This window comes from Amblyomma maculatum, chromosome 1 (assembly GCF_055883805.1).
Source record: "Amblyomma maculatum isolate TAMU_Amacu chromosome 1, ASM5588380v1, whole genome shotgun sequence".
Lineage (NCBI taxonomy): Eukaryota > Metazoa > Arthropoda > Arachnida > Ixodida > Ixodidae > Amblyomma > Amblyomma maculatum.
Window position 1 is genome coordinate 26419197 of NC_139344.1, and position 26909 is coordinate 26446105.

A 26909-nucleotide genomic window follows, 5' to 3' on the forward strand; every position below is an offset into this window, starting at 1 on the left:
GGCGCAGGCAGCAGCATGCACAATATTGTCACGAAGACAGGGATTTATGGGTATCGGCAACAGGGGCAGATACACACAGTAGGTTCCCGAGAAACGGTAACACGAAGACACAAGCTCAAGAGTCCACAGTCCTAGCTAGCCGAAGCGCGCGAGAGTCTCCAACTTCTTCGTCGTTCAAGCGCTACCTCGAACCGTCAGGTGGCATTATCCCCCCCCCCCCCCTCGAAAAAAAAACCGCAAGCTCACAGAAATAAACTGCTCCGGATGGCAAATACGACTTTCAGCGGGTAAAATACGGCTTCATGCGAAGCACATGCACCAGGTCAGACAAGCACTGACGACTAGAACTCGGTACAGTTCCGTCTGGAATAACCTCGTACGTAACTTCTGAGAGGCGACGCAACACTGTAGGGTCCGAATAACGATTGAGAAGTTTTTCTGACAGGCCTGGGCGCCGGACAGGTGTCCACACCCAGACTTGTCACCAGGCTGGAACACGGCATAGCGATGGCGGTCGTTATATCGGCGTGCATCTGTTGCTTGCTGTTTTGTAATGTGATTACGGGCGAGTTGGCGAGCTTCCTCAGCGTAGTTGGTGAATTCTTCTGCGTCAGCGGTACGCAGCTGGTCGTCAGCCGCACATGGCAGCATAGCGTCGAGCATGGTCTGTACATCGCGTCCGTATACTAGGCGAAACGAAGTGAATCGAGTTGTTTCTTGTACGGCCGTGTTATATGCAAATGTGACATAAGGCAATATCTCGTCCCATGTTTTATGCCGGACATCGACATACATGGCGAGCATGTCCGCTATTGTTTTGTTTAGTCGCTCAGTAAGGCCATTAGACTGAGGATGGTAAGCAGTAGTCTTTCGGTGATGTGTCTGGCTTAGTTGGAAAACTTCTTCAAGGAGACGCGCTGTAAATGCCTTGCCACGATCAGTGATGACGTATGAAGGGGCGCCATGGCGGAGGACAATCTGCGTCATGAAAAATTGTGCCACTTCGGAGGATGTTGCACGTGGCACCACCATAGTTTCCGCGTAACGTGTCAGATAATCTTTAGCCACGATAATCCACTTATTGCCAGCTGACGATAGAGGAAAAGGGCCAAGAAAGTCCATACCAATTTGGTCGAATGGTACTAGTGGTGGGGGAATAGGCTGCAGGAAACCCGCTGGCTTCAATGGCGGTGTCTTGCGTCGCTGGCACTCGCGGCAACCTCTAACATATCGATGAACGGTGGCGGTAAGTTTGGGCCAGTAGTAGGCCTGGCGCACTCTGGTAAGAGTGCGTGCAAAGCCCAAGTGTCCAGCGGTGGGTTCATCATGGCAAGCATGAAGGATTTCCTCGCGGAGATCTGCAGGGATGACTAGAAGATAGGCTCGGTCACTGTTGCCGGCGCTTTTCTTGTAGAGGATTCCGTCGCGCGTAAAGAAGGATGACAATTTCTTAGCAAACAGTCGAGATACTGTAGAATCGAAACCCTCCAGATGATCGATCAGTTTTGAGGTCTGGGTCAGCCCGTTGCCGGGCTTTTAAATCAGAGGAACTGATAATGCCAAGAAAATGGGCGTCTTCTTCCGTACTGTCATGGGCCAACTCCACGGGTGATCGAGACAGTGTTTACGTATCTTCATGTTTACGTCCGGATTTATAAACGATAGAGTAATCAAACTCCTGCATACGAAGGCTCCACCGTGCAAGACGTCCTGATGGATCTCGAAGACTAGCTAGCCAACACAAAGCATGATGATCTGTCACAACTTTAAATTTACGGCCGTAGAGGTAAGGTCGGAATTTCATTGTGGCCCAAACGACGGCGAGACACTCCTTTTCAGAAGTTGAATAGTTTGATTCTGCCCGAGAAAGGGTGCGGCTGGCATAAGCGATCACTTTTTCCTCGCCTTGCTGGTGCTGGACCAGAACAGCACCCAGACCGACGTTGCTGGCGTCGGTGTGAATTTCGGTGGCAGCGTCCTCATCGAAGTGTGCAAGAACGGGAGGGTTGTGCAGCCGTTGGCGCAGCTCGGTGAATGCCTCCTGCTGCTCGGAAGACCAGGCATACGGGACGTCATCACGTGTCAGGCGCGTCAAAGGTTCTGCAATCTTGGCAAAATCGGCAATGGAACGGCGATAGTACGCGCACAGGCCCAAGAAACGTCGGACTGCTTTCTTCGTGGTAGGGATGGGAAAATTGGCTACAGCGGCTGTTTTATCAGGGTCAGGCCGGACACCGTCAGCGCTAACCACATGACCGAGAAATTTTAGCTGCTGATATCCAAAGTGACATTTTTCTGGTTTGAGTGTCAAATCGGCCGAGCGAAGAGCGTCCAATACCGTTCGCAGCCGCTTAAGATGTTGGTCAAACGTTTCTGAAAACGCGATGACGTCGTCCAAATAAACCAAACAGATTTGCCATTTAAGACCAGCAAGTACGGTGTCCATCATTTTCTGGAACGTCGCTGGCGCTGAACACAGACCGAAAGGCAATACTTTAAATTCATATAAGCCATCGGGTGTCACAAAGGCAGTCTTTTCCCGATCGCGCTCATCCACTTCTATCTGCCAATAACCACTTTTTAAAGCAATGGAGGAAAAGACGTTGTCGTTGCGAAGTCGATCGAGTGAATCGTCGATACGGGGCAACGGATATACATCTTTTTTTGTGATGTCATTCAGTTTCCTGTAATCAACGCAAAAACGCAGCGTGCCATCCTTTTTCTTAACCAACACGACGGGCGACGACCACGGACTTTTAGACGGCTGAATAACATCATCATTAAGCAAAATTTCCTGGACTTGTGTCCGAATTGCCTCACGTTCTTTGGCCGAAATACGGTACGGCTGCTGTCGAATAGGTCGGGCATCGTCAGACGTTAAGATGCGATGCTTGGCGATAGAAGTTTGCCGGACTTTCGATGATGAGGCAAAGCACGGGGCGTACCCCAGCAGTAAAGCACGCAGGGCGCGTTGTTGACAGAAAGAAAGGTCACTGCTAACATCGATGTGGTCTAGAACACTGGGAGTATCAATAATGTCAGACGCAAAGCATTCAGAAACTTCCTTTAACAGTTCGCCGAAAGCGATGGCAGTAGAGCGATAGAGGTGGCGAGATTCATTCGTGAAGTTCGTGACGAGAAGCTCAGAGTGACCATTGCTGAGAATAATTAAGCTTCGAGCTGCACAGATGCCATGAGAAAATAAAAGCGAACGGTTGCTTTCAGCTATTATCGGCCCGTCACGAAGCCCGTCGCACACAACACTCACAAACACGCTGGAGCGGGGAGGCACTGAAACACACTCGGCTGAAACCCGTAGGGCGCACGTACGTTGGCCATCGGTGGGGATGGCAGCAGCTTTCTCCGTTGAGAACGAGATCGTTCGCTGTCGGAGATCGATGATGGCGCCATATTCCCGCAGGAAATCCACACCGAGAATCAAATCATGAGAAGATTCCCGGAGAACGACGCAGCTGACAACGAACGTTGACGTACGAATCTGGATTCTAGCCGTGCACTGTCCAATAGGAGTAATTACATGCCCCCCAGCCGTGCGTATTTGCGTGCTACACCATGGTGTCATAACCTTCCTAAGGCTCGCTGCCAGTTTCCCACTCAAAATCGAAAAGTCTGCTCCGGTATCCACTAAAGCGCTGACATTATGACCATCGATGCACACAGGGATGTCCAGCGATAGCCGGTCTCGTGAACCAAATGCTGTCGTTTCTGCTCCAAAATCCATATCTGTTCTCATTGGGGGGACTTCTTTGTGCTGACATTTAGCGGCCCCGCCCCCGGAGGTCGCTCTATTCAGTTTTCCCGGTGGGGGCTTGGCGAGCGACCAGGCGGTGCTCGCGGGAAGTTACCAGTTGTTGAAGCGGTTTGCCGACGTGGGGATGGAGACCTGGATTGTCGGCGCGCCATCCGGAAGCTCTCTTGTGCGAGGTTGTCTCCAATGTCACGAGGTAGTTGTCCGAACGTGCGTCTAGGTGCGTTGGTGTAAAAACCCTCCGGTCCGAGTTCCCGATAAGGGCACCACCGGAAAATGTGACCAGGTTCCCCACAGTGGTAGCAAAGGCGGCGGCTCCGAGGGGCCTGCAAGACGTCCATTCGTCGAATGTTTGATCGCGGTGGCCGCACGTACCGCGTTGGCTGCTGTACAGGAATGTATTGCGTTGGCTGCTGGGCGGGCATGCACTGGGTTGGTGGTAACTTAGACAACGGAGCTTGGACGGGAACTGGGCGTCGGAGAATGTCAGCGTAAGTCGGACGAGAATAATCAGGAACAGGGGTACTTTGAGCTTCAGCAACATGCAGAGATGGCTGCGTGACTTGCTGAATCTCTTCGCGGATCATATGTGCGAGAGAATCACCCCTGGGTTGGAACGTGCCACAAACCTTCTGCAGTTCCTCGCGTACAATCGCACGAATAAGATCTCGGAGCTGTTCAGTATTGCTTACAGCAGCTGTAAGAGGCTCGGCAGCAGTCGTAGCGAGGATTGGGCTGTCGTAGACCGCCGAGCGGCGCTGGTGTAGGATCGTTTCCATGGTGACCGCCTCTGTTAAAAATGAGGTAACTGTAGTTGGTGGGCTACGTACAAGACAAGCAAAAAGCTGTTCTTTAACCCCATGCATGAGGTGGCGCAGCTTTCTCTCTTCAGACATGTTGGGATCCGCACGTCGAAATAGTTTCGTCATGTCCTCAACATACATGATGACGGACTCGTTTGGCATCTGTTTTCGAGATTGTAGAGCACGTTCTGCTCGTTCGCGCCTATCCAGGCTGACATACGCCTCTACGATAAGACGGCGGAACTGAGGCCATGATGTTATTGTGCCTTCTCGGTTCTCATACCATGTCAAAGCATGGTCTTCCAGGCAGAAAATGGCATTCCGTAGCTTTAAGTTGTCGTCCCACTGATTAAAGGATGCGACTCGTTCGAACTGAGTTAGCCAATCCTCAACGTCTTCATGCGCAGTGCCATGGAACGATTTCGGCACTCGGGGGTTTTGAACGTAAACAGGAGTACCTTGCATGACCGACGTAGTGCTTTGCGTGGCTGGCCGGAGGCTCGTTGTTGAAGTGGACTCCAAGGGCCCGTGTTCGGGAGGAAGGCCAAGGTTCCTCCGGCTGACGCGATAAACTGGCGTGTCCACAGGCAAAAGCTCGGTGTCGTTGATTCGCGGAGGGGTGTGCGACATTGAAAGGACAATTACCCAGCGGCTCCACCAAAACTGTCACGAAGACAGGGATTTATGGGTATCGGCAACTGGGGCAGATACACACAGTCAAGACAGAGGTTCCCGAGAAACGGTAACACGAAGACACAAGCTCAAGAGTCCACAGTCCTAGCTAGCCGAAGCGCGCGAGAGTCTCCAACTTCGTCGTTCAAGCGCTACCTCGAACCGTCAGGTGGCAATATCAACCATGCCGAAAACATTTACCCCTACAGTTATCATTGAAACATGGCTGTTAAAACCCTTCACTTTCAAAGAAATCGCGAAGAAGCGATGCCGCAAGGCCTTTGAGTACCTCCGCGATGAAAGAACAGAACGCGCCGCGGAGCAGGCGCGCCTCATTATCCTTATGTCGGAGCAGTTATCAAAGACTGCACAGACGTTGGTCCGAGGCCTCGCAACCAACACTGCACTAGTCCGCCATTAAGAGAAAAGTTATTCCGCAACGACGCCAGAGAAGGCATGTGCCGTCACTGCTGAACACCAGCGACAGCTGTACTCATATTGTGAGCTTCAAAGAAGAGCGCTTGCAGAAATTTTCTTTGCCATCCGGCAGGCCAACTCAATCGACCAGGTGCTTCTACTATTCCTCAACAGCGTGGTCGTCGCTGTGCTTTGGGCAAAGCTCTGAGATTTGTCGATGCAGGCCCAAGAACCAAGCCTTACGGCAGTCAACGCCACACGCACCAGCACTCGCCTCGGCCGCTGTGACTGCGGTTGGGACCATGATGCCCGCACAGACGCTTAGATCAAAGTGTACGTCAGTGATTTAAATAAAAGACGTATTTCAGTCAATCAATCTATCTGGTGCACATCAGTGGGCCAAATCACAATATAAATCTAGCAAATCATGACATGACGCTTACAGTGTTCTATAAGACATTATTGCATGTATTTTACATAACTTCGTATTTTTTTGAGAAAATGTGTTTTATGTTCTGCACCAGTTCACTCATTCAAGAATTTCGGCAATGTCATCAAAGCGCACATGCGACTGAACAGCGTAATTAATGCCGCACACAGTAGCTTCTAATTATACACTACAAGACAACTCTCGTATTAATTTACAACCACTAGTTCTCACGTTACAGCGCGCGGGTGAAAAACTGCGAAGCAAATACACGAAGCGTAACCCCAGCTAAAGAGAAGCGTATACGACTCTCCGCTGGAATGAAGCTCCCAATGATACTGTGAGTGTGAGCCCCGCAGTGGGAGGTGGTGCAGCATTAAACGTCACTTGACGTGTTGGCGTGAGGTAGGTGCACAAGGACAGCGGTCACACACATAAGCCCATGGTATGGCAGCACCGCACTTGTTTCTAGTCCATCCATAACCAGACCAAAGTCTCTTAGAAAGAGCGTCTGATCAATGCCACCATCATGGTCCAGCGTGTGAAGGCAGAAGTAGCAATCAGCTATGGGGCCCTAGACTACCGGCAATCCAGCACTACCCGACAAGACATCGTAAATTCGTCTGTTTAGAACAACCGCCATAAAGCACGGCGAGTGATGTTGAGACGAAGCCACACGACACTGGATGCGATGTTTTAGACTGTGTTTGTTTCTCTGCGACAGCAGGTTCGCGTAGTCATAGTTTACTAAAGACGTATGGCTCAGCATATAATAGTAGCCGCGTTTACGCTGTCAAAAGCGAAATTGGAAAATTGTGCTGACAGGAACGGACTCACTCAGCGTGGGCATGCAAAGCGCTTGGTATGCAATTTTCGTCGCTGCAACGAATACGTGCATCTCTGGGACGGGAGGAAACAGCGCGTGATAAACAAAGAAGAAGACAGCGCCGAGGCCGCGTGCGATCGCGACTGCGCACGTGGCTGCTGCGGTTCGCCGGACGTGGCCGGCGCAAGGGGGGATACAAAAGCCAGTGTCGAGCGCCGCGACGCAGTGAGGAACGCCTCGGAGGCCGGGGGGGTGTCCGGCTCGTTGTTTTCGCCGCTTTTTCAATATCTGCTCGAGTGGCGTGATAGAGCGCGGCACCCCACGAGGCTGCAACTGCGCCGACGAGGAGAACCAGAGTGTCCCCGCTCGCGAAATCGGGCGGCGAGAGCGGCTCCCCCATCCTCCAGATATATATCGCGCTCGAGATACGCTTATCGAAATTCTGCAAACGGACACCGCCGACGAGGGGTTCGGCTCTCCACTGTCGCCTGCTTCGACCAGACCACGTTTGGACACCATGCAGGCAAGGCTGTCGACCATCGTCCTGCTCCTGGCCCTCGCCGGGGCCGCCTCGGCCCTGCTCAGGTAAGCTGCGACCATTCGAACAAATTCCGCTCCTCGCTCGGCTTCGAGCCCTCCAAGATGACAGACGCTGGTGGCGCGCGACCGAACGGCAGCTATAAGTCATCTGTCACGTGCAGAGAGGGAAGAAAAAGAAGATGGCCTGATGAACGTTGAAAGGAACTGAAAGCATTTGATGGGCCCCATGTTTCTTCTGAGTGATGGATCGCCTTTCCTTAGTTGATTTTCTTGAAGACTGCGAACTACCATCTTTGATAATGCTCCATACGGTTCTGCTACGGTAGCTTGTAAAAGTACTTGCCGAAAATATATATATATATATATATATATATATATATATATATATATATATTTACCAACGCGTTCCCTTCGTAAATATAAGGTGAGGGCCATGCGAAGCTGCTGGGCCACATCAGCGGTGTAGTTACATTTACCACTATACAGCATGAAAATGTTAAGTTTAGGCCCGCACTAAATTTGAAGAAACAAACGCCTGACTGGTACAGGTCAGAGGGACGACGTTTATGAGTGCTGCGAACGTCGTCCCTTTCGCTTGTGGTCGGTCCTTGTAGCACTAAAACGAAGTTTTAATTATGCACATTGCGGAAAGCAGTCGTGTCTGTGTATTCTCGTCTCTGTCCAGTTTTCCGCACGCTGTTTTCGCTGCAAAGTATGCGCAAATAATCCATCCAGCAACGTGCGTTTTACTGAACTCTATCTACGTATCATCTTGCGCACCTTTGAAAATTCGAAGCAAGCCTCTACTGTTTACCATGTCGTCAGTAATTTAACAAATGTAATGCTTAGTCATCCTGGTATCCATTCTTGGTTGAAGCATTACTTCTCATCCTTCGCCTAGAAACTTTAGTGATACTTTCCGGAGAACAGTGAATCCTCTCCTAACAATTCGGCTCTTAATTCCTGCACACAAAGCACCGGACTAGGTGAATAGGAGAGTGAGGAGGTCGTGTGGCAGCTCGTGTGTCAAAAACCCAGTCTTACAGAATTATTAAGATACAGATAACTAGTCAGACCATGTGGTTTTCTCTGCGCAGGCTCTATTTGTGGCGCATTAATTATTCCTGAGGAGAAGAATGATCTGCAAAAGTTCTAGGGGAATGTATCGTGGCTTTGAATAGTCTCGATTAAATAAAAGTAGAGCGGATACTCAGATGTAACGATCGCTTAGACCACGATAGCTAGTAGTCCTTGTTGCTGGGCGCGTGAAAGCGCTGCGTCATCCTCCCCCCCCCCCCCCCCCCCCCCTGCCACCCGTGGGTGCCGAGGTAAGATATGCAGCGTTCAATGCAATCCTAACGATAGACTATGATGCGCAAAATGAAGAGCGAATATCTGCCTTCTGCAACTGAGCCATTTATCATTATCACAAAAGGGCCCGTAAAAACTTACTGTACGCGTATGCGTACAGTAAGTTTTAGTAATAGTTTTAGTTTTAGTTTTAGTTTTAGTTAAGTAATAACAAAGGCGTGGAAACTTGAGCCTCGTGGACAGTTGTAGCCACGTAGCTCTGTTGGCTTTCAAAAGGGCTGCTGTGACGCGGAATATAGCATCTGTTGCAATGGGTCACCGATCGGAATGCTCAATTACTGTAGCCTGGTTAGCCTGGCAAATATTTCAGCAGAATATACCGTGAGGCCAGTTCGTCCGACATTATACTCAATGAAAAGGTAGCGAAAAGACGGCATAAAGAATGGCGAGGAGAGAATGGGTGCTACTTTTTTTTTTTTTTTTCATATCAAGGTGAAGTGCAAAAATAACCCCTTCCCGACATTGGTGCACTCCTCAGATAACACGGAACTGTCTGAAACGAGTCATATAATGAACGAGGCGTGTCTTATACGTCCCGCAGATGGCTCGACGCAGGCGCTGGACTTCGCGTTTTCATATTTTGTACGTGCAAAAAAAATTCCATTTTGTTGAGGAGGCTGGCGCAGTGACAGCCTTACTTGACTACTTGTCATAGTGACCGAGAACGGGGAGTGTTTCGGATCTCTATACTTGAAAGGTACGAATTAGTGTAATCCCAACCGTCCTTTCTGGCAGTAACCCTGGCTGCGAAAAATTTTTAGAACACCAGCAGCGAAGAAAGTCCAATTTAGCGAAGTCTAAAGACGTTATTAGTAGTATACTCATGACCCTTAAGGACGGCAGAGTCAAATTCACGGGAGATAAAGAACGCAGTTTCCTTTTTCTTTGTTTGAGATGAGAAAAGACAAGATAACAATGGGAGAATGAGAGGGGCAGTAAGATTACAAAAGCGTGAAAGGCAGAAATGTCATTGTGGGGAATTATCGTAAGTTCCAGATGCTTCTCTTTCTTCCTTTTTTTTTTCGCGCCTATTTCAAAACAAAGGGGACATGATTTGCGAAAGAATGGAAGTATCCGTGTCCCATGCAGACATCAAGGCAGCATAAGGTGCGAGCAGCCCCGAGTAACAGGTTGAAACGTGAATATAATATAAGCACAACTTTCTAGATTAAATTATACGCTCAAGACGATATAAGGTGCAATGTCATTTCCTGTAATCCGTGTTTCTTTTTGCTATTTAGAATCACAAATAAAGAACAAAAAAGAAATCATCACCAGGCTACGATCGAATACGAAGGCAATTTCAAAACGAGCATCTCATTTCACCCGGTGTCCTCCCCCCGGCATCAGGAACCCGCACGTAATCCGCTTTCTTCACAAAATGTGGCGCCCCCTGGGAGTGGTTGAAAATTAGTCTGCTACTGGTTGAAAACGTCGTTGGAAGACGCAGTCGCCTGCGAAATGGCGATGTCTGAAGATGATGATGAGTTGCAGCTGCACCCTTTGTATCGGGTGGGCTCATTAATGTGCCCTAGCCTGATGAGAATAAAAACAAAAAGAGAAAGAGAAGTAATAGGGTAGAGCTGCTATGAGCACTATCAGCGTCTAACTATTGTCCACCACATACAAAGCCGGGCTTTAATCGTTGTGCGGATGGCGCCACTGTGCTGTCCGCGTTCGGCCGATTCAAATCCCAGTGCGCGCGGTAGCGTGATGTCGGCAACGGCACCACGGAGATTGATGTGCTCCGCCGTCTCGTCTTCGCTCCCACATGCCCTGCACATCGCCGCCCGCGCTTCTAGGGAGGGGTCGAAGCGACGCCAGTAGATCAAAGTGCAGAGTGCTCCCGCCCGTTCCTCGAACAGGAAGGAGCGTGCTACCGATGTTGTTCTGTTTCTTTGTGTTCTAGATACAGCGTCAGTGTCGTCGTCTTCTGTGCTGAAGCATGCCACATAGCGTTCTCCGCTTGGCGTACTTGCGTCCGTACGGCACTTTTGCGCTCGGTGCCCTCCGTTGTACCGTTTGACCAGAAGCCGTATTTCTGGCGCACGGACTGTATACGGGTACACCATTGTGGGCGGATGCCTTTAGGTGCACATAGCGGAACACCTTCCGTGCCTAGCGGACGTCTTTCATGGTGCGTAGGCGTGTCTCATATGCGATTTTGCTGTGGGCTTCACGGGCTTCAAAGGTCGACCATCCGATGTCGCCCTGAATGGCCTCAACAGCAACTCGACCGTGACAGCCAAGCGCTATCCGGCCCACTTCGCGCTGTCCACGCTCGAGCCAATGTCTTGTGGGGCGGAGAGGCACACGATGGCGTTTGCAAAGGTCAGGCCTGGCACATGCACACCTTTCCATAGGTCACGCACCAACACATATCGGTTGCAGCCCCACAGGCATTGTCGGCGTAGGATACTAGTTGCATGAGTGGACTTCACTTTTAGGTGTTTTTCATGTGCTATGTATAGGTCACCTTCCATGCACAGCTGCACTCCCAGGTACTGATATTTGGTTGCCTGCGGTATGTTGTCTCCGTTGGGCAGCAGCACTGCAGGATTGCCGTCGGACGGGCCCGAGAACTGGAGCACAGCTGATTTGGTGGGATTGAAGTACAGTCCCAGTGTAGCCAGATGTTCTGCACACACTGCTACCAGCCTCTGCAGCTGTGCCTCGGTTTCAGCCAACACAATATCGTCCGCAAATGCTAACCCTGGCAACGTCCACATTTCCGGGAGACCTGCCCACATGAAGGGGAGCGGGAAGCCTATACCATAATTGAGTAGCAGCTGTTCTACTTCTAACGTGTACAGCATGTACATGAGCGGGGATAGGGAACAACTCTGCTTTAGGCCCCGTAGGACAGCGACTGGTTGCGATGTGCTGCCATGAAGGTTGGCCACCGCTGTGTTGCCTGTGTCTAACAGGTTAGTCCACTACTGTGGCATACCCAACTCCTTCATTCGACGTAGCAAAGGTTCATGGGGCACACTGTCGTATTCCTTTGCCACGTCTAGGAAGCATCCGACGAGTTCCCGTGACTCCTGCGTGCGATTTCGATGCACTGGGTCAGGGTGAATAGGTTGTCGTCCAATCGTCGGCCGTGTCGGAATCCGGACTGTAGTTCAGTGAGGTGACCATGTGTTTAAGCCCAGGCTACCATCCATTTCTTCAGGAAGTGGGCGAAAGTGGGCCTGTAGTATCGCACAAGGCCTCGGTCGCCTCCCTTCTTTGGCACGAGAGACACTCGCCCTTGAAGCCAATATAGATTCCGGCGAGTTGCTCTCGTGCCTGTGTTTCCAAACATTTGACCAAGCCCGCGGGAATGTGGTCGAGGCCTTGTGCCGTTTGTGGCCCAATATGAGTAATAGCCCGTTTCAAGGCTTGTGAAGTCACCTGTCATGACACTTCCATTGGGGGTACTGTTGAGTTCAGGGTGCTTCGCTGTGTGGTTATAGCATGGTTCACGTGTCGGCTGGTCGTAGACCTTTTCTATGTGATGCATCAGCAGTTGGGAGAGGTCGGTGGCGGGCAATCCTGTAACCTCGTCCCCGATGTCATACTGTGGTGGCCTGCGGTCGAGCGTTTGCACGTACTTCCAAAACCGCCGGCTACTGTCGTGACCCCCACTCAATATTTCTTGTAACTGCCGATGGGTTGCACTACGCGATTTTTCTTTGCATAACCTCTTGCATGTAATGCTTGCAGCGGAGGTATTCTTCCCATGCTGGGCGGCAATCTCCGGCCGGGTAGATCGAGTCTGAGTTGCTTACAGTGTGCCCTGTTCGTAGCTCGCCTCGCTATCCAGGTGCCTGCTTAACCTCTTGGTCTCACCACGGCTTCCTTTGCGTGCCACCCCTCGAGCTGGTGCGCACCTCGTGCTGGCGCATTATACGTTTCAGCTCTGCGACATACGCATCATACGTTGTGGCTTGTGTGCGCATCTCGCTCTGCTCGAATTGCTTGGCCACAGCTTCGTGTGTTGTCGTGGGCAGGTATCGACGGGCTGGGTCGCGGTGTTCTGTACTTCTTTTGTACTAAGAGGAGGATGAGAAATATAGACGGAGACGGTTGTAGTCGCTCCCTACGCTGCAGCGTCCATCTTTGTCGATGTGGACCTGAGTTACGTGCGCTGCTAATTTCGGGGACATTATAGCATAGTCTATTGTGGTGCGGGTGGCTGTTGCGAGCGCACCAGGTCAATTCGCCTTCACAGTCAGCTCTAAGATTGGCTATTTCCAGGCAAAGCTCCCGCACACGTCCGATCAGCAGCTCACCATTCCGGTCCTAGTATCCGTCGGTGCGCTGTATATGCCCGTTGAAGTCTCCCATCAGGAGTACTTCAGGCTGTGGGGCCCATCGCTTTACGTCTTCGATGATGCACTCCAGGACACGTTCATTAGCATCGCGTCGCCCATGTGCAACTGTACTTGACAGGTACCGTCATCTGTCGCATACGCTTCACACTAATATAAAGTGCACATGACCCCTGAGATTATAGCTCCAGCGGTGCCGATGCGCAGCTGGGGCTGGTGGGTTTTTTTCAACCAGGGGAGGGCGCGCATTCGCAGAACGGCCTTGTGAAAAATGCGGATTTTCCTCTCGTTGTTGGTGCTTTCTCTCGTCGCAGTGATTGTGCAACTCCGCGTACCTTTACGTACTCTTCGCTTGCGCCCGCGTTGGCACTGCTTTGCGGGCGACCTACTGCCACGGTAGGGAAAGGCACGCTCTTCATGCTGAAGTCCTAATAGGAACGAGTGGCTTCGGACAACGGTAAACTATACTCACCTACCACTAGTAGCATGTTGTAAAATTCTACGCCCTTCATCGATCTTTTTTTTTACTTCTTTACCAGTAGAAGCTCCATTTCCGAAAACGGCGTGAGCCATGGGAAGCCGAAACTGTCAAGTCCCACCATTTGGAGGACGCTTAAGCATCGCCTTTAAGAATGGAACGCGATAGCGTTATCGCGCCCCGTTCGCATCGTCTACTCATTTGCTTGTCGCGCTTTTGAGTGACATAAAGACTTAGTTCACATGATACAACACTCGTTAACTTGTCCAAAGCATGGCTGTTTGGTAATTACTTATTCTGAAACGTGATTCTGACATTTTTGTTTGTTAATCCTTCCGGGACGTAGAAGCGCTGCCAGCCACGTTGCCGAAACGCGCGGGCCTCAAGTTGCAGTCGTAGTTCGTCGGCAACATCGTTTCTGATCCGAGCCGGCGCGATGAAGATCTCGGAGGCCATGCCCTGTCTATCTTATTTTCGTGCGCCACACGCATGATGGCGCTACGTGCACGCCAAGCGGAGAGGAAGTACAGCGGAAAAATAATTTGCCGCTCGCTTAACTGCGTGTTCTGTAATTTACATGCTCATAATCATTATTATACGCCACAATACCTAAGGGACATTTCTGAGACAATACCGCAATCAATAGACGCGCCTTTGTCCATTTCAAACCGTCTAGCTGGCGTGGCGGAGTGGTTAGCGTGCTCGTCTCGCACCCTGGAGGCCCACGTTCAATTCTTCAGGTCGGTGATTTTTCCTGCTCGTTTTTATTTATTAATGCTTCTGGGATTTTTCGCTAACGGCCAACGCCCGGCGACGCGGGACGGCCGCCGACGACGACACCGACTTTTCTGCGACACGGGGCCCTTAACTCTATCGCGTTAAAAGAGACGGTGAAATCGAATTTAGGGACTCAATGGGAAGGCGATCGAAGAAAAGCGAAACGTACAACAAATACTGCTAACTGGTCGCCTAATATCGTATGATCCTTCCACCTCCCGAAAAGCTTTCCTGCGTACATTGTTTATGATAGCACTGCTGAAAATCGATTTCTACACAGATATTTCTATCACTCACGTTGGACACAGTCTATAATGCAATTGACAGTGGGCTGCCGGTCTGTCGATATTAAGCAGGGTTTTAAGCCCGTTGCCCGTCGATAGTCAGCGGGCGAAGTCAGAGGGCGCGCAAGTGCCTCTCCCCTGTTGACCTTTGTGTCAAGAGCACAGTGGTCGGCGCATTAGGGGACGAAGTAGCCGTGGTGCAAATCGCCAGTCTCAGGGCGTTTCGCGACTTTTTGCGAGCTTCGCTTTACCTTGCCTTCGATCAGCGACAGAACCAATGCGAAGCTTTGATGCTTTTCGCTTCGTCGAGACGCGTGAGCAGTAATCCATTCGCGTTTATCGCCCAGTTGTCTGCCGCATGTTGCGACTGCTCGCGCGTAGCTGGACACGTAACGTGGTTCGTCCATAGAGAAAGAGATTGGTTCGTCGCTTGTTTTGCGGCCGGGAAAACCCGGCGCGCTTCAATCAACACTTTCAGGCAGCTTTATATATTTGATCGTTTCCGCCTGTTCGTAGTTTTGAGGTTTTGACAAATTTAGTCGCGTCTTCGGTCATGAAGAAAAGGACAGTCTCGACTAGCATATTACGCAATCGTAACGATGAAATAAGCACACAATGTTGCAATCAACGTTGCTTGGTCACAACCTACGAAAACAGCCGTATTCCATAAGCTTACATTTTCCGTTTTTCATTTCATTTGGTCGGATGTCAGCATGACGGCAGCATCAGAGGAAAGCAACGAGTCGTCAGTCACAGAAATTATAAGATAATAAGCCGAACCTATGGTGATAGGCATAGCCACTCGCCTCACGCACCGGCTTACTCTTGGCTGCGTCATGTTGAGCCTACGCGATTGCTAATGAGCCAATGGTCCGGTCGTTTCCGATGGACGCTCAAATCCGCGGCTGCATACCAGAGGGCCAAATGAATCGGAAATGTTCGGTGATGCAAGATAGAAGTGTATGGTGTATGGCCTCAGGGACAAAAGCCACTTGTTAAAAAATCTGCGAGGAACGTGCCGTAATTAGCACAGACCCCCATTGTCTTGAAGAATTCACATGCATAACCCTACTTACCTTCTATATTTTTCTTTCCTGGGAGTGGCAGTTCTCAGCCCTCCACACTTGACTCTACTCTGCTACGACAGTTCAGTAGTTTGCTTGAAGACTCAGCTCTCTTCTTTCCTTTTTTTTTTTTTGCCATGCCACTTGGTATTTCTCTAGCAATCATTATTTCCGCTGCACCAACAATGAATCGGACAACGCGTAATGCAGCAGCATATGAATTGCAAAATTATATTTCAACTACTCCAGCTGGCCTCTTGGCTTTGGAATATTTACGAGTGTACAGGTCGTATTTCAGATAATGTACAGTCCTGAGCAAAAGTGGTATACAACACTCGGCCAGTGGCAGAGCTCGGGATGGATGGATGGATGGAATTTAGGCGCGTCCCCTTTGAAACGGGATGGTTGCCAGCTAGCCTCTTGGCTTTGGAATATTTACGAGTATACAGGTCTTATTTCAGATAATGTACAATCGTAAGTAAAAGTGGTATACAACACTCGGCCAGTGACAGAGCTCGGGAAGGATGGATAGATTGAATACAGGAGCGTCCCCTTTGAAACGGGATGGTAGCAGTTGTTATCATGCTCATTTGTTCTTCCTATATCTTAATTATTATTTTAGATTGGTTAAATATACCATCATTATGTTTATTGAATTTTGCTTTCTACATTACTTACATTATGTCACTTTTCTGCTATTAAGCCACCAAACTTCCAATCGTTTTTTGCTAGCTTCCACCGCAGGTTCATTCACCCGGCCACTGGTATCTCTAAACCCCACAGCTTCAGGAAGAGTGACTGCACCTGCATCGACTTCCAGATGGATACCATATTACATTCGAGTATAATATGATTAATTGTTTCTGTGGATTTACCACATACTGCACATGTGTCATCTTCCTTATTAAATTTCTTTTTGTAGCTGCGTGTTCTCAGACACCCTGATCTAGCTTCAAAACGTAGGGCACTGCCTCTTCAGTTGTGAAACAAAGCTCCCTTCCTGATCTGTCTTTTCCACTTTCGATATAGGTCTACACTCTGCTTCTTTTCCGTCGAATTTCTCTAATTTTTACCTCTGTGTTTTTCACCTATTGCTTAACGCTCTTTATTTCTTCGTCCTTGTGACCCGCATACTTACTGGTTATTTTGCTGGGCAAACTGCATCGAAATGCTATCTACCGACAGCTTAAGGGAGAGCGACATCGACACATGCATGTGGAACAAATGGGGCACCGCCACTATTGACTCGGTTTTAGATAGCTGTTGGTATGTAAAGTTGGCGTGCAATTTTCTCGAGCACCTCCACCGGCTGAGTGTTGCATACCACTTTCGCTCACGACTGTACATCTCCTTCCTCATTTCGGTTATGAGCTAGGTGTTCATTCCCCACACAGGTAGTGCATACCTCAAGACGTATTCCTAAACATATCATATGCGCAGCTAGCGCACACAGATCATCTCAAACAATGACGTCACAAGTGATTTCGCATCACAGACACACACGCAAGTAAGCAATGGCCAACGCATGCCACCGATCATAAGCCTTATACTGTTCGCAAATTCTGTACCATATGCTAAAATGTTTTCCACACTGTTAATCAACGGTGCTGCGTTGTACACTCTGTTGTCATGGTCCTATGGGATTGCGTCCAGAAACAACACTATTTGGTCGAGACAACTTATTTTATCATTTCGATTTTGTTGACGGAGAAGCTGCCCAATGCATTCTTCAGGTCGTGAGCGAGAGTGAGAAAACGCTGTGCGCCAATCACACTGCCTATTCTGAGAAGAAAATAATTGCGTTAGCCTAGATGGCTGCACCTACCTGCTTACCATTAACGGAATGTCGGTGCACTTTTCGAACCTGTTGGAACAAAATCGAGTTCTGGCCGTTGCAAGCAAAGTGACATGTTTATTTGGCTCGAGACGCGGAAGTACACTTTGTGGAAGATGAGACTCACATCTATTTGGGTGAACTGGGAGTGCAGCCTTTGCTTGTTCTCAGAGTATGCGTCACTGAGTAGGTAACTGCTTTCCTTTTCGTTTCACATATTGAGTCATGATGAATAAATGGGCGCGAATGGAACGTAGACACAGAAAAGAAGACAACAGGAATGGCTTAATAATTTCGGTATCTTATTACTGCAGTCATGAAGTATTTTATACTCTTCTTGCATCTTTTTGAAGCATATTATTTTCGCTTGGGCTTTTTTTTTTAATTTGCAGGCTGAGCGCGACACTTTGCTTATCACTAAATGTGACCCCTCTGGTATGGACTCTGGTTAGAAACCGGGGTAATGCATGGCGGGTTATATCTTTTTGCGTCATCCTGCTGTCGAAGAGGCCGCATGAAGTAAAACCTGGAGGCAGATAAATTTTATTTCCGCTGAGTCTCATGCATTTCATATGTGCTCCGTGCTGTTTGTTTCACAAGAACGTAGTCAATCAAACATGAAGTTCAGGCACGAGCTACCCCAGGTCCTCGTTCTTGTTTTGCGTCACCGTGCGGCCACGGTGGTGGCTTGCTTTTCACGCTCGCTTCCTGCTGCCATTCCCGCAGGGTACCTTTGAAGAAGATGAAAAGCACTCGAGAGCACCTCCGGGAGGTCGGTACGCCCATCAACGTGACTCGAGGCTGGTCCTTCGGCTCTGCTCTCGGAGGCCCCGTACCGGAGCCCCTCAAGAACTACCTCGATGTACGTCTGTGTGTGCACAGCTCTTACCACGTAATCTTCTCATTAACTGTGACGCGGGGGCGCATGCGCATGTGATGACGTTACCGCACGTGCACACCTCAGTCGGCCAAAGTTGCTACGTTCTACTTCTCGAGTTTTCTTTTTCATTTCGCTTCTTACGCGTTCACCTTTATGAGGTTCTAAAATTTTTATGCGCGCAGCCTTGAATGCGTTTACGATCTGCACGCTCCTTCACTCTGGCCTACTCCTACGTGCAATCTTTCCGTACTATAGACTGCGACCACGCTTAAAACTGCATATAAGTAAAAGCAGACAGAGTTGGCAGGCCATTCCTGCAAGGGGATGACGTCAGGCACGATCCACATGCACCAGTGCTGACATTTCGTCGACCTGTCTGCTGAAGTTTGGCATTGCTGGAAGTATCGTAACATTTTAACAAAGTAAGAAATAAAGTAATGTGGGTGTGGCGCTCAAGATATGGATCAATTTAAGCGCACGTATTAATCTTAACCACGTTTGGCACTACCACACAGCTGCAGCATTTCTCCAATCCAGACAATGACAAAGTTTTCATGGCAGTTACGCTGAAAATCCAATTGGTCGATTCGGCAAGCACAGATACCTGGATTTGAAACCGGTACTTTTCGTGTCTGAAAAACGTTTCGCGGAGAAGGCAACACGAACGCCCTTCACGCGGCGAACGTTTCCTAAATGCAACACGCTACAGCCCGACAAGAGGTGAGGGCGTGGTCCGGTGTTATTGAGCTGACGACGCTGCGCGGGGAAACCTGAGTCGAACGTTGAACCTAGAAGCTCAGGGTTTTGTTTTCTTTCTTTTTTTTTTTTTCATCTGATCGAAGCTTGAGCGTTAGAGCTCGTCATCAGACGAAATAGACAGCGCGACGATTAAGCTATACTTGGCCGTTCCTTTGCCGACAGCTGCAGTAAATAACGAGTGATGAAAACCGGGCGACTATATATAGCTTACACCGCTGACAACCTACAGGCTCGAAAACAGCGCTGTTAAAAGCGGCACGAGAAGGCACGGGCAGAGTTCATTCTTACTCCGTAAAATTTGCTTTCTATATGGCAAGGGACTTGGGGATTGTTGGTGCATGCGTAATGAAAACGACGTAGTAAGATGCTAGAGCATAGTTCGCTTTTGTGCAAAATATGTTTATGGTTGCCCCGAGGATCGGTCACCATCAGCGCTGCTGCTACGGATATGTTTTTTTTTTCTTCAAGTGCTAAGTTGTTATGGTGTATTTATTCGGCGCGTGCAGGCACAATACTATGGTGACATTACCCTCGGTACTCCACCGCAAGTGTTCAGAGTTGTCTTCGACACTGGATCTTCCAACCTCTGGGTGCCTTCAAGCAAATGCCCCTTCACCAACATAGCCTGCAGTGAGTGAATTATCCTAAGTCGTCACGATACTGCAAAGACTGACACATGGTGTTGCGGAACGCTAAGTTGACAAATTCGCTGTGGATACTTGAGGCCTTCTACTGCTCCGTAATTAACAACACACTTCTTGGTGCCCCATGTGTACTGGTGACCAGTCAGAAGAACTGAAACTCTTATATGGCACCGCTTCGTTTATATATATATATATATATATATATATATATATATATATAAACGAAGCGGTGCCATCAATTCTACCTTGAAGAAGGACGATCCACCGTCCGAAACTGTTGGAATAAAATAGATAATCGGGAAAGTTGTGTGACATCCTGTTTGAATTTAACTCTGGCCCATTAGTAACAAGCAATCCATGTCTATATATATATATGTCGTTTCTAACCAACTATACAGTCAAGCCTTCCAAGAACTGCTGCTTCTAGTCTCGATTATTGTACAGCAGAGCGGCTTTTGTTAAAAAAAAAAAAAAAAGTCCGGCTCAGTTCAATTCTGTTTCCTTGGCGGAATAAACAGCGATCAATATTTAGTATTAAGCTGATCGCTGACACAGATTGGAAGCCCTGAAATGAGACCACAAATTCATGCAACATGCGCTAAAAGATTAGAGTCGTGAAGCTGGCACGCTGTAGCAGTTCAACCCACTTGACGTCTATTAGCCGTCTATTGTCCTAAATGCACCACGGCCATAACTGCGTGATGAGCGCCAGCGCCCTCGTGTGAAGGAGTGCGTGACTCACTGATCGCGTGCTCCCCTCGCGCAGTGCTGCACCACAAGTACTACGCCAAGAAGTCCAGCACGTACGTGAAGAATGGAACCAAGTTCGAGATCCGCTACGGCAGCGGCAGCGTCACGGGTGAGCTGAGCACCGACGTGTTCGGCCTGGGCGACGTGCGCGTGCAGAGCCAGACTTTCGCCGAGATCCTGCACGAGTCCGGCCTGGCCTTCATTGCGGCCAAGTTCGACGGCATCCTTGGCTTGGGATACCCGCAGATTTCAGTGCTGGGCGTGCCGCCCGTGTTCGACAACATGGTGGCGCAGGGCGTGGCCACTAAGCCTGTCTTCTCCGTCTACTTAGACCGCAACGCCACAGACCCCAACGGCGGCGAGGTGCTGTTCGGAGGCATAGACGAGGCCCACTACACCGGAAACATCAGCTACGTGCCCGTCACCCGGAAGGGCTACTGGCAGTTCCACATGGACGGGTGCGTACCTCCTGGCTGTGATTTCTTCCCTGGAGCGAACGGCGCTATTGTCGATCTTCAGACTCAAGGAGGATCCCGTGGTTCGTGTTGCTGTGTGATCAGAGGGTGCTCGAAATAATTTGTGTTTTGAAAGAGGTTGCACTATCTGTATTTATTTCGCGTTGCACGTTTTATCATAGTCTTCAGGGAAACTGCATGCTTTTTTCACATTGTTTTATTAACACTTCAATGACATTGAAAGATTCCGATGCAAGCTGTAATCTGTATCGATACGAATTCTGAAAAGCTGCAAGAATAATTGTTATTTACGCTGAGAAGAGATAAAGGCGCGAGTTAGAGATTTCATGTGTGCAAGAAGCATTTCAAGGAAAAAAAAAAAAGGTTCCGGTAGTTGGCACAAAACAAAGCAGCTGCCATCACAAACGGAGCTGGCTTAAGCGCACCTGCATAGTTCAGGAATTTTAAGCTTGTTCTAGGTGCAATATATGAGTTGATACTGAACTCACTTGAACCAGAAGAGATACTTACAAAGTATGCTGACGCACAGTTAAAAAGATAATGAGGTTCATTGACGTCCCGACTTGTGACAACTGAGTATATTTAATTGCACAGGTTGAAAGTAGGCGACAACGCCACCTTCTGCAATGGGGGCTGCGAAGCCATCGCTGACACTGGTACCTCCTTGATTGCTGGACCGACAGAGGAAATTCAAAAGCTGAACCTAGCCATCGGAGCCGCTCCCTTCACAGCAGGAGAGGTGATATTTCCTTTATTCCTTCCTTCTCGTAAAAGCTTCCAAACTACAACCACAGCACGTATAACCTTACGTAGCAGGGGTATACGACAAGAAAGACCTTCGTCAGATGGTCTTGTTGCCGATATAGAGATCATTGTTGGACAAAAGGGAATCATGAGAAAACGCACTCTGTGGGCAGCGTTCGCAGCATGTAGAGGGTCGTTCGCTCTAAGTTATAAGAATGTCGCACCGTGCTGCCTGCGCTTCGCGGAGCGTCTTTGGTGGGCGTCATGAAAACTATTGCGCAGGAGCAGTGAATTCCGTGGGCAAGGATTTTCACGTGTCGTCTGCTACAGTGCGCTCTTTGTTGCGATGAGGTGGGCCTCAATTTCAAGGCTTTCGGAGGAGCCCTAAAAGAGTCATCGTTTACTCCCGTGTACCGGATATTGCAACTTCCCGGCTGCGAAATTTCCATGACCAAGTTTACCTATAGACGCTAAGGTCAGGTCGCCCACTGTCTGCCGCCGAGTGCAACTGCTTATGCGAGTCGCATAGAGATTAAGACTACAAGAACGTTGCCTTATCGCAACCGCGATCCGAAATGTGATTCCTGCCTGTCTAGACCGAGAGCACACATGCGTCTGGTCGCTTTAATGCATTCTGCACGTGGGGTATACACTAAACCGAAATGTCGAGAGTGTCAGGGGACGAAAGGTAGCTAATTGTGGATTTACGTCTGAAAGGATACTCCAGTAACGAATTGCAGGTCAACCTAACCATGCAATTCACGCTAGTGTCGCTGTTCTATCGAGACGGGCTGCGACGTTTCGCGGCTCCTTGACGGTCAGTTGCAGACTACCTTATTTCGGTTTCTCTTTTTTGCCATTCCTTTTTTTTTTCCTGAGCTTACAAGAGATATGTGTTTGCGAGCGTGTTTATTTTTTGTGTTCTTACTACGATTCTTATTTTGTTGCTTTATCTGCATGCGTGTGAAGTAAAACATATCGGTATTTTAATTTTTCTAGTTTTTGTTTTTATCATTGAGCGAACACCTTGCCATAGTGCCCTTATTGTATTTAAACAATATCTCCCTGGTTTTTTATGCCGTTTTAGTACCGGTATTCCTGTCCCCTGACACCCCGCCAGATAAAGGCACTCGTTTATCAATTGTGAATATTAGGTTGCCCATACAAAGCAACCGAAGTTTGAAAGATTCGTCGTTGAGGAGAGTCGAAGAGTCGCTGCAGAGCAGTCGTTGCTACTGTAGTAGACATCTGTACGTATTCTTAATCGCTGGGAGCATTCTATGACACATAAATCTGCAAGTCGTCCTTCCTTCTCGACATTTCGGTTCAGTATAGCCCATGAGCAGAACACATTGAAGTGACCAGAATCATCGGTACTCTCGGTCCAGACATGCAGGATGCAGATTTTGGGTCGCCGTTGTGATAAGGCAACGTTCATATTGTCTTAATCGATGAACGACTCGTGTAAGCTGTAGCACACGGCGGCAGACAGCGGGGCAACCTGACCTTTACGTCTGAAATGATGAGAATGGACTGGAAAAAGACGGCGTTTGTTTTATTTGCTCTTGGCAGTTGATGTTCTGGCAGTCTCAAGAGTGATATTTAGATGATGCAGCAGTTGTAGTTGGCTTAGTAAATTCCGTACAGACGTATGCTTCATTTATTGTTCGAGCACGGGGACTTTTCCCAACGCCGTGATCGTGTTTCTTCAACGTGCCAACGGCGCGGAGGGCGATCCAGCCTACAAATGTAACTATCTTTGTGTAGTTCAAACCCAGTTTTTAACGATTCATTCAGATCCCTTTCTTATATAGTATTACAGTTTGGTATCTGAGGTATATTCAACGCAGCAAATGCAACTTTTACTTCCAAGCGGTCCTTCTCCGGTGTCGGCAGCTGAGGACAGATCTGGATCCAGAGGTTCATATTTTCTCAAATTCTTTGAGTCGCCTGTTCGAAACAGTATCTTGCAGACGGTTGTGTTTCCTCCGAATGGCGACGCTTGGTCGTGAATTGGCGGCACGATGGCTTGCGGGATTGTAATTGCTATGTTGCCTTTTATACAATAAATTTAAATAAAGTGTTATTTTTCTTTTTGGAAACAGCCTGGTGTACATGAACCCGACAGAATGCGGGCGGAGTTGATTATTCGAGAAAAATATTAGTTGTGGTTTAGCTCTAGTTAACCCTAGTTTAATTACGAAAACAACGGCGGAAGCTTCTTTTGCCTGCTACATGATTCCCCTATCACGCCCTATCAGCGTAAGGTGCTATATTATTGGGGACACTTAAGCTCATCCTTTAAGGGTATGACGCTAGAGCGTAAGCTACCAGCCCACATATAAAGTCACGCTACGCTTCAACCAAGCCGAGTGTGCCGTAGGTGTAACGAGAATGCAAATGGTTCTGGCAGGCTGGTTCTGATATCACCCTCCCGTATAAAAGGAGCGACCCGAGTTGGCAGCCCCTGCCCGTGGCACAGGGGTAACGTGAATTCAAATGTTATGGCAGGCTGACCGTAGCTACGCCTCTTCACTAGTTTTATTGCGAAAGCAATACTCCCACAGCCAAAGCGAGACCTTCGGGTGGCCGCAGCTACTCCGTGAAGAGGCATAGCTATGGCCTCTTCATAAAAAAAGGAAAAATCGGCCTGCCATGACATTTGGATTCACGTTACCCCTATGAAATGGGCAGGAGCTGCCAACTTAGGTCGCTCCTTTCATATGGGAGGGTGAAACCAGAACAGCCTACCAGAACTGTTTGCATTCTCGTTACCCCTACGACACGCAGGCACGTCCATACGGCTTGGCAGAAGCGTTACTTTACATGTGGGCTGGTAACTTACGCTCTCGCGTCATACCCCTAAAGGATGAGCATCAGTGTCCCCGATAATGTAGCTTCCGCCGTTGCTTTCGCAATTCAGCTAGGGTTAACCAGAGCTAAAGCACCGATAATTTTTTTTTCTTTTTCGTGCTTTCTATTGTTTTACCTTTTTGAGCAGTCAGTTCTAACACGGGCCCATTTTTTTTTTCCTGTTGTAGATGTTACTTCATTTTCCAGCCCTTTTTATTTCTGAATTCTTTTCAATCAATTTCACTCCAATGAGTTAAATAATAGTTAAGGTGGGGTAGAACTCAAGCACAGGAAGATTAACGGTGTGTACAAATGAAAATCATTCCCTTGAGTTACAAGCAAAAAGAATGAAGGAGAGAAATTCAATGCCGGTATAAAAGTGGCGGCCGCAGTGCTGCTCGTGACCGGAAGAGTTATCGAGCTTAATTGTTGGCGCAGCTTTTCCGCACGGAGCACACAGTGTTTACTGCACACGATCAAGTTTAACCGACTGAGACCTCAGCATATGCAAAGAGCCTCTTCTATCTCAGAATCTCCCCCGTTTGCGACCCTGCTTTACACATTGGCTCCCTAACAAAAGGAATCAGTGGGCGGCGCTGTCGTAAGCCGCTGCCTCGCTTTCCTCTTGCGCACACCTATGTGGAAAAGTATCGCGTAATTGGTATTTGCTCATTTGCTGCAGTACCTCGTGAGCTGCAAATCCATACCGACTTTGCCGAAGATCACATTCAACCTCAACGGCCATGAGTTTGTGCTGGAAGGAAAGGACTACATTCTTCAGGCAAGTACTTCATCCGGGCTAGTGCGTGACTTGCCCTTACCGTTAGTCACAGAATGCCTCGCCAGTCCTTCGCTATACAGTGAACCATTGGAAATCCGTCACTACAGCGAGTTTTAGAAAAGAGGGACCCTATCCGTAAGGGGGCGGGGAATTATCGCGGGGCGACATTTCGCAAGCGCGAAATGACGCTTTGATTCTGGGCATGGACACTCGCTCCTAGCTATTTCCCCATCCCTCTATCCCCTATTCTAACACTCACTATTGTGACATTGCTTTCCGCCCCATTTTTCTATTTTTTACGCTCACCTCTCGCTCACTGATATGTTGGACCACATTTAGCGCCAGCACTCAGACCGCCATAATATGGAGGACAGCAATTAATGTCTCAGCTGTGAATTCGGTCGGTCGGTCGGTCGGTGGGGTTTAACGTCCCAAAGCGACTCAGGCTATGAGAAACGCCGTAGTGGAGGACTCCAAAAATATCGACCACCTGGGGTTCTTTATCGTGCACTGGCATCGCACAGCACACGGGCGCCTTGCTTTTCGCCTCCACCGAAAAGCGGCCGCCGAGGCTGAGATTTGATCCCGCATCCTTGGGAGCCGTAGTCGAGCGCCGTAACCACTGCGCCAAACCGGCGGTTGCGTTGATTTATTGTCCAACCGAAAGGCGCAACCAAGGTTCTTTTGTACCAGCGACGTTTATTTGTCCGCGTATCCCGATTCTTGAGGCTGACGCCACTGAGGGCCTGTTCGCCGCAACGCACCCTGCCTTCTCCTCGCAGGTGAGCCAGGCGGGCATCCCCCTGTGCCTGAGCGGCTTCATTGGCCTGGACGTACCTGCTCCACTTGGGCCCCTGTGGATTCTGGGAGACGTATTCATCGGCCGCTACTACACCATCTTCGACAGGGGCAACGACCGCGTAGGGTTCGCCGAGTCTCGCTAAGGCGAAGTCACCCTTTCTTGCAGCGCTGAAAACCCGACTCGATTAAAACATTCGTATTGTGTGACTGTAGAATCGGCACTAGACTGTCGGGTGTGCGCATTCAGAACGCCCATGGTACGCCTACTGCGGCGCTGTATCTGCAAGCGGATGTCATGGCCTCATATCAAGTCGCCACTTACGAGAGATGGAATAAAGCGGCAGCCATTTTGGGCCTTACATAGGCTGTGCGCCTGCGAGCAGATGGTGATTGCATTTTTGTGAGCACATATAGAGAAAGAAAATGGGTGGTGGTGGTCCACTGCATGGCATTGTAGTTGGAAGACGTAAAAGCCCGCGAAATCTGGACAAATGCTTCTGATTGTCACGACCGTGTGCCGTGTTGCGGGGAGCGTTCAAAAAACCACGGGAATTTTGAATGTTCGGCTCATCCCATTGATTCACTATGTCGTCGGAAATGGTTGGTGCGAGCGAAGGAAACGTCTTTTAGGCACCATTTACCA

The 26909-nt window shown here is 49.1% G+C and overlaps 1 protein-coding gene across 1 annotated transcript; it reads left to right on the forward strand.

Annotated features, from left to right (window-relative positions):
- Positions 1 to 7149: 7149 nt before the first annotated feature.
- LOC146201977 (lysosomal aspartic protease-like) lies at positions 7150 to 26648 on the forward strand. The gene is made up of 7 exons (XM_084587878.1): positions 7150 to 7499; positions 18305 to 18440; positions 19724 to 19847; positions 20628 to 21069; positions 21682 to 21826; positions 25367 to 25465; positions 26248 to 26648. Exons 1-7 carry the CDS (start codon positions 7432 to 7434, stop codon positions 26407 to 26409), a joined length of 1176 nt encoding a protein of 391 aa, XP_084444004.1. The 5' UTR covers positions 7150 to 7431; the 3' UTR covers positions 26410 to 26648.
- The last annotated feature ends 261 nt before the right edge of the window (positions 26649 to 26909 follow it).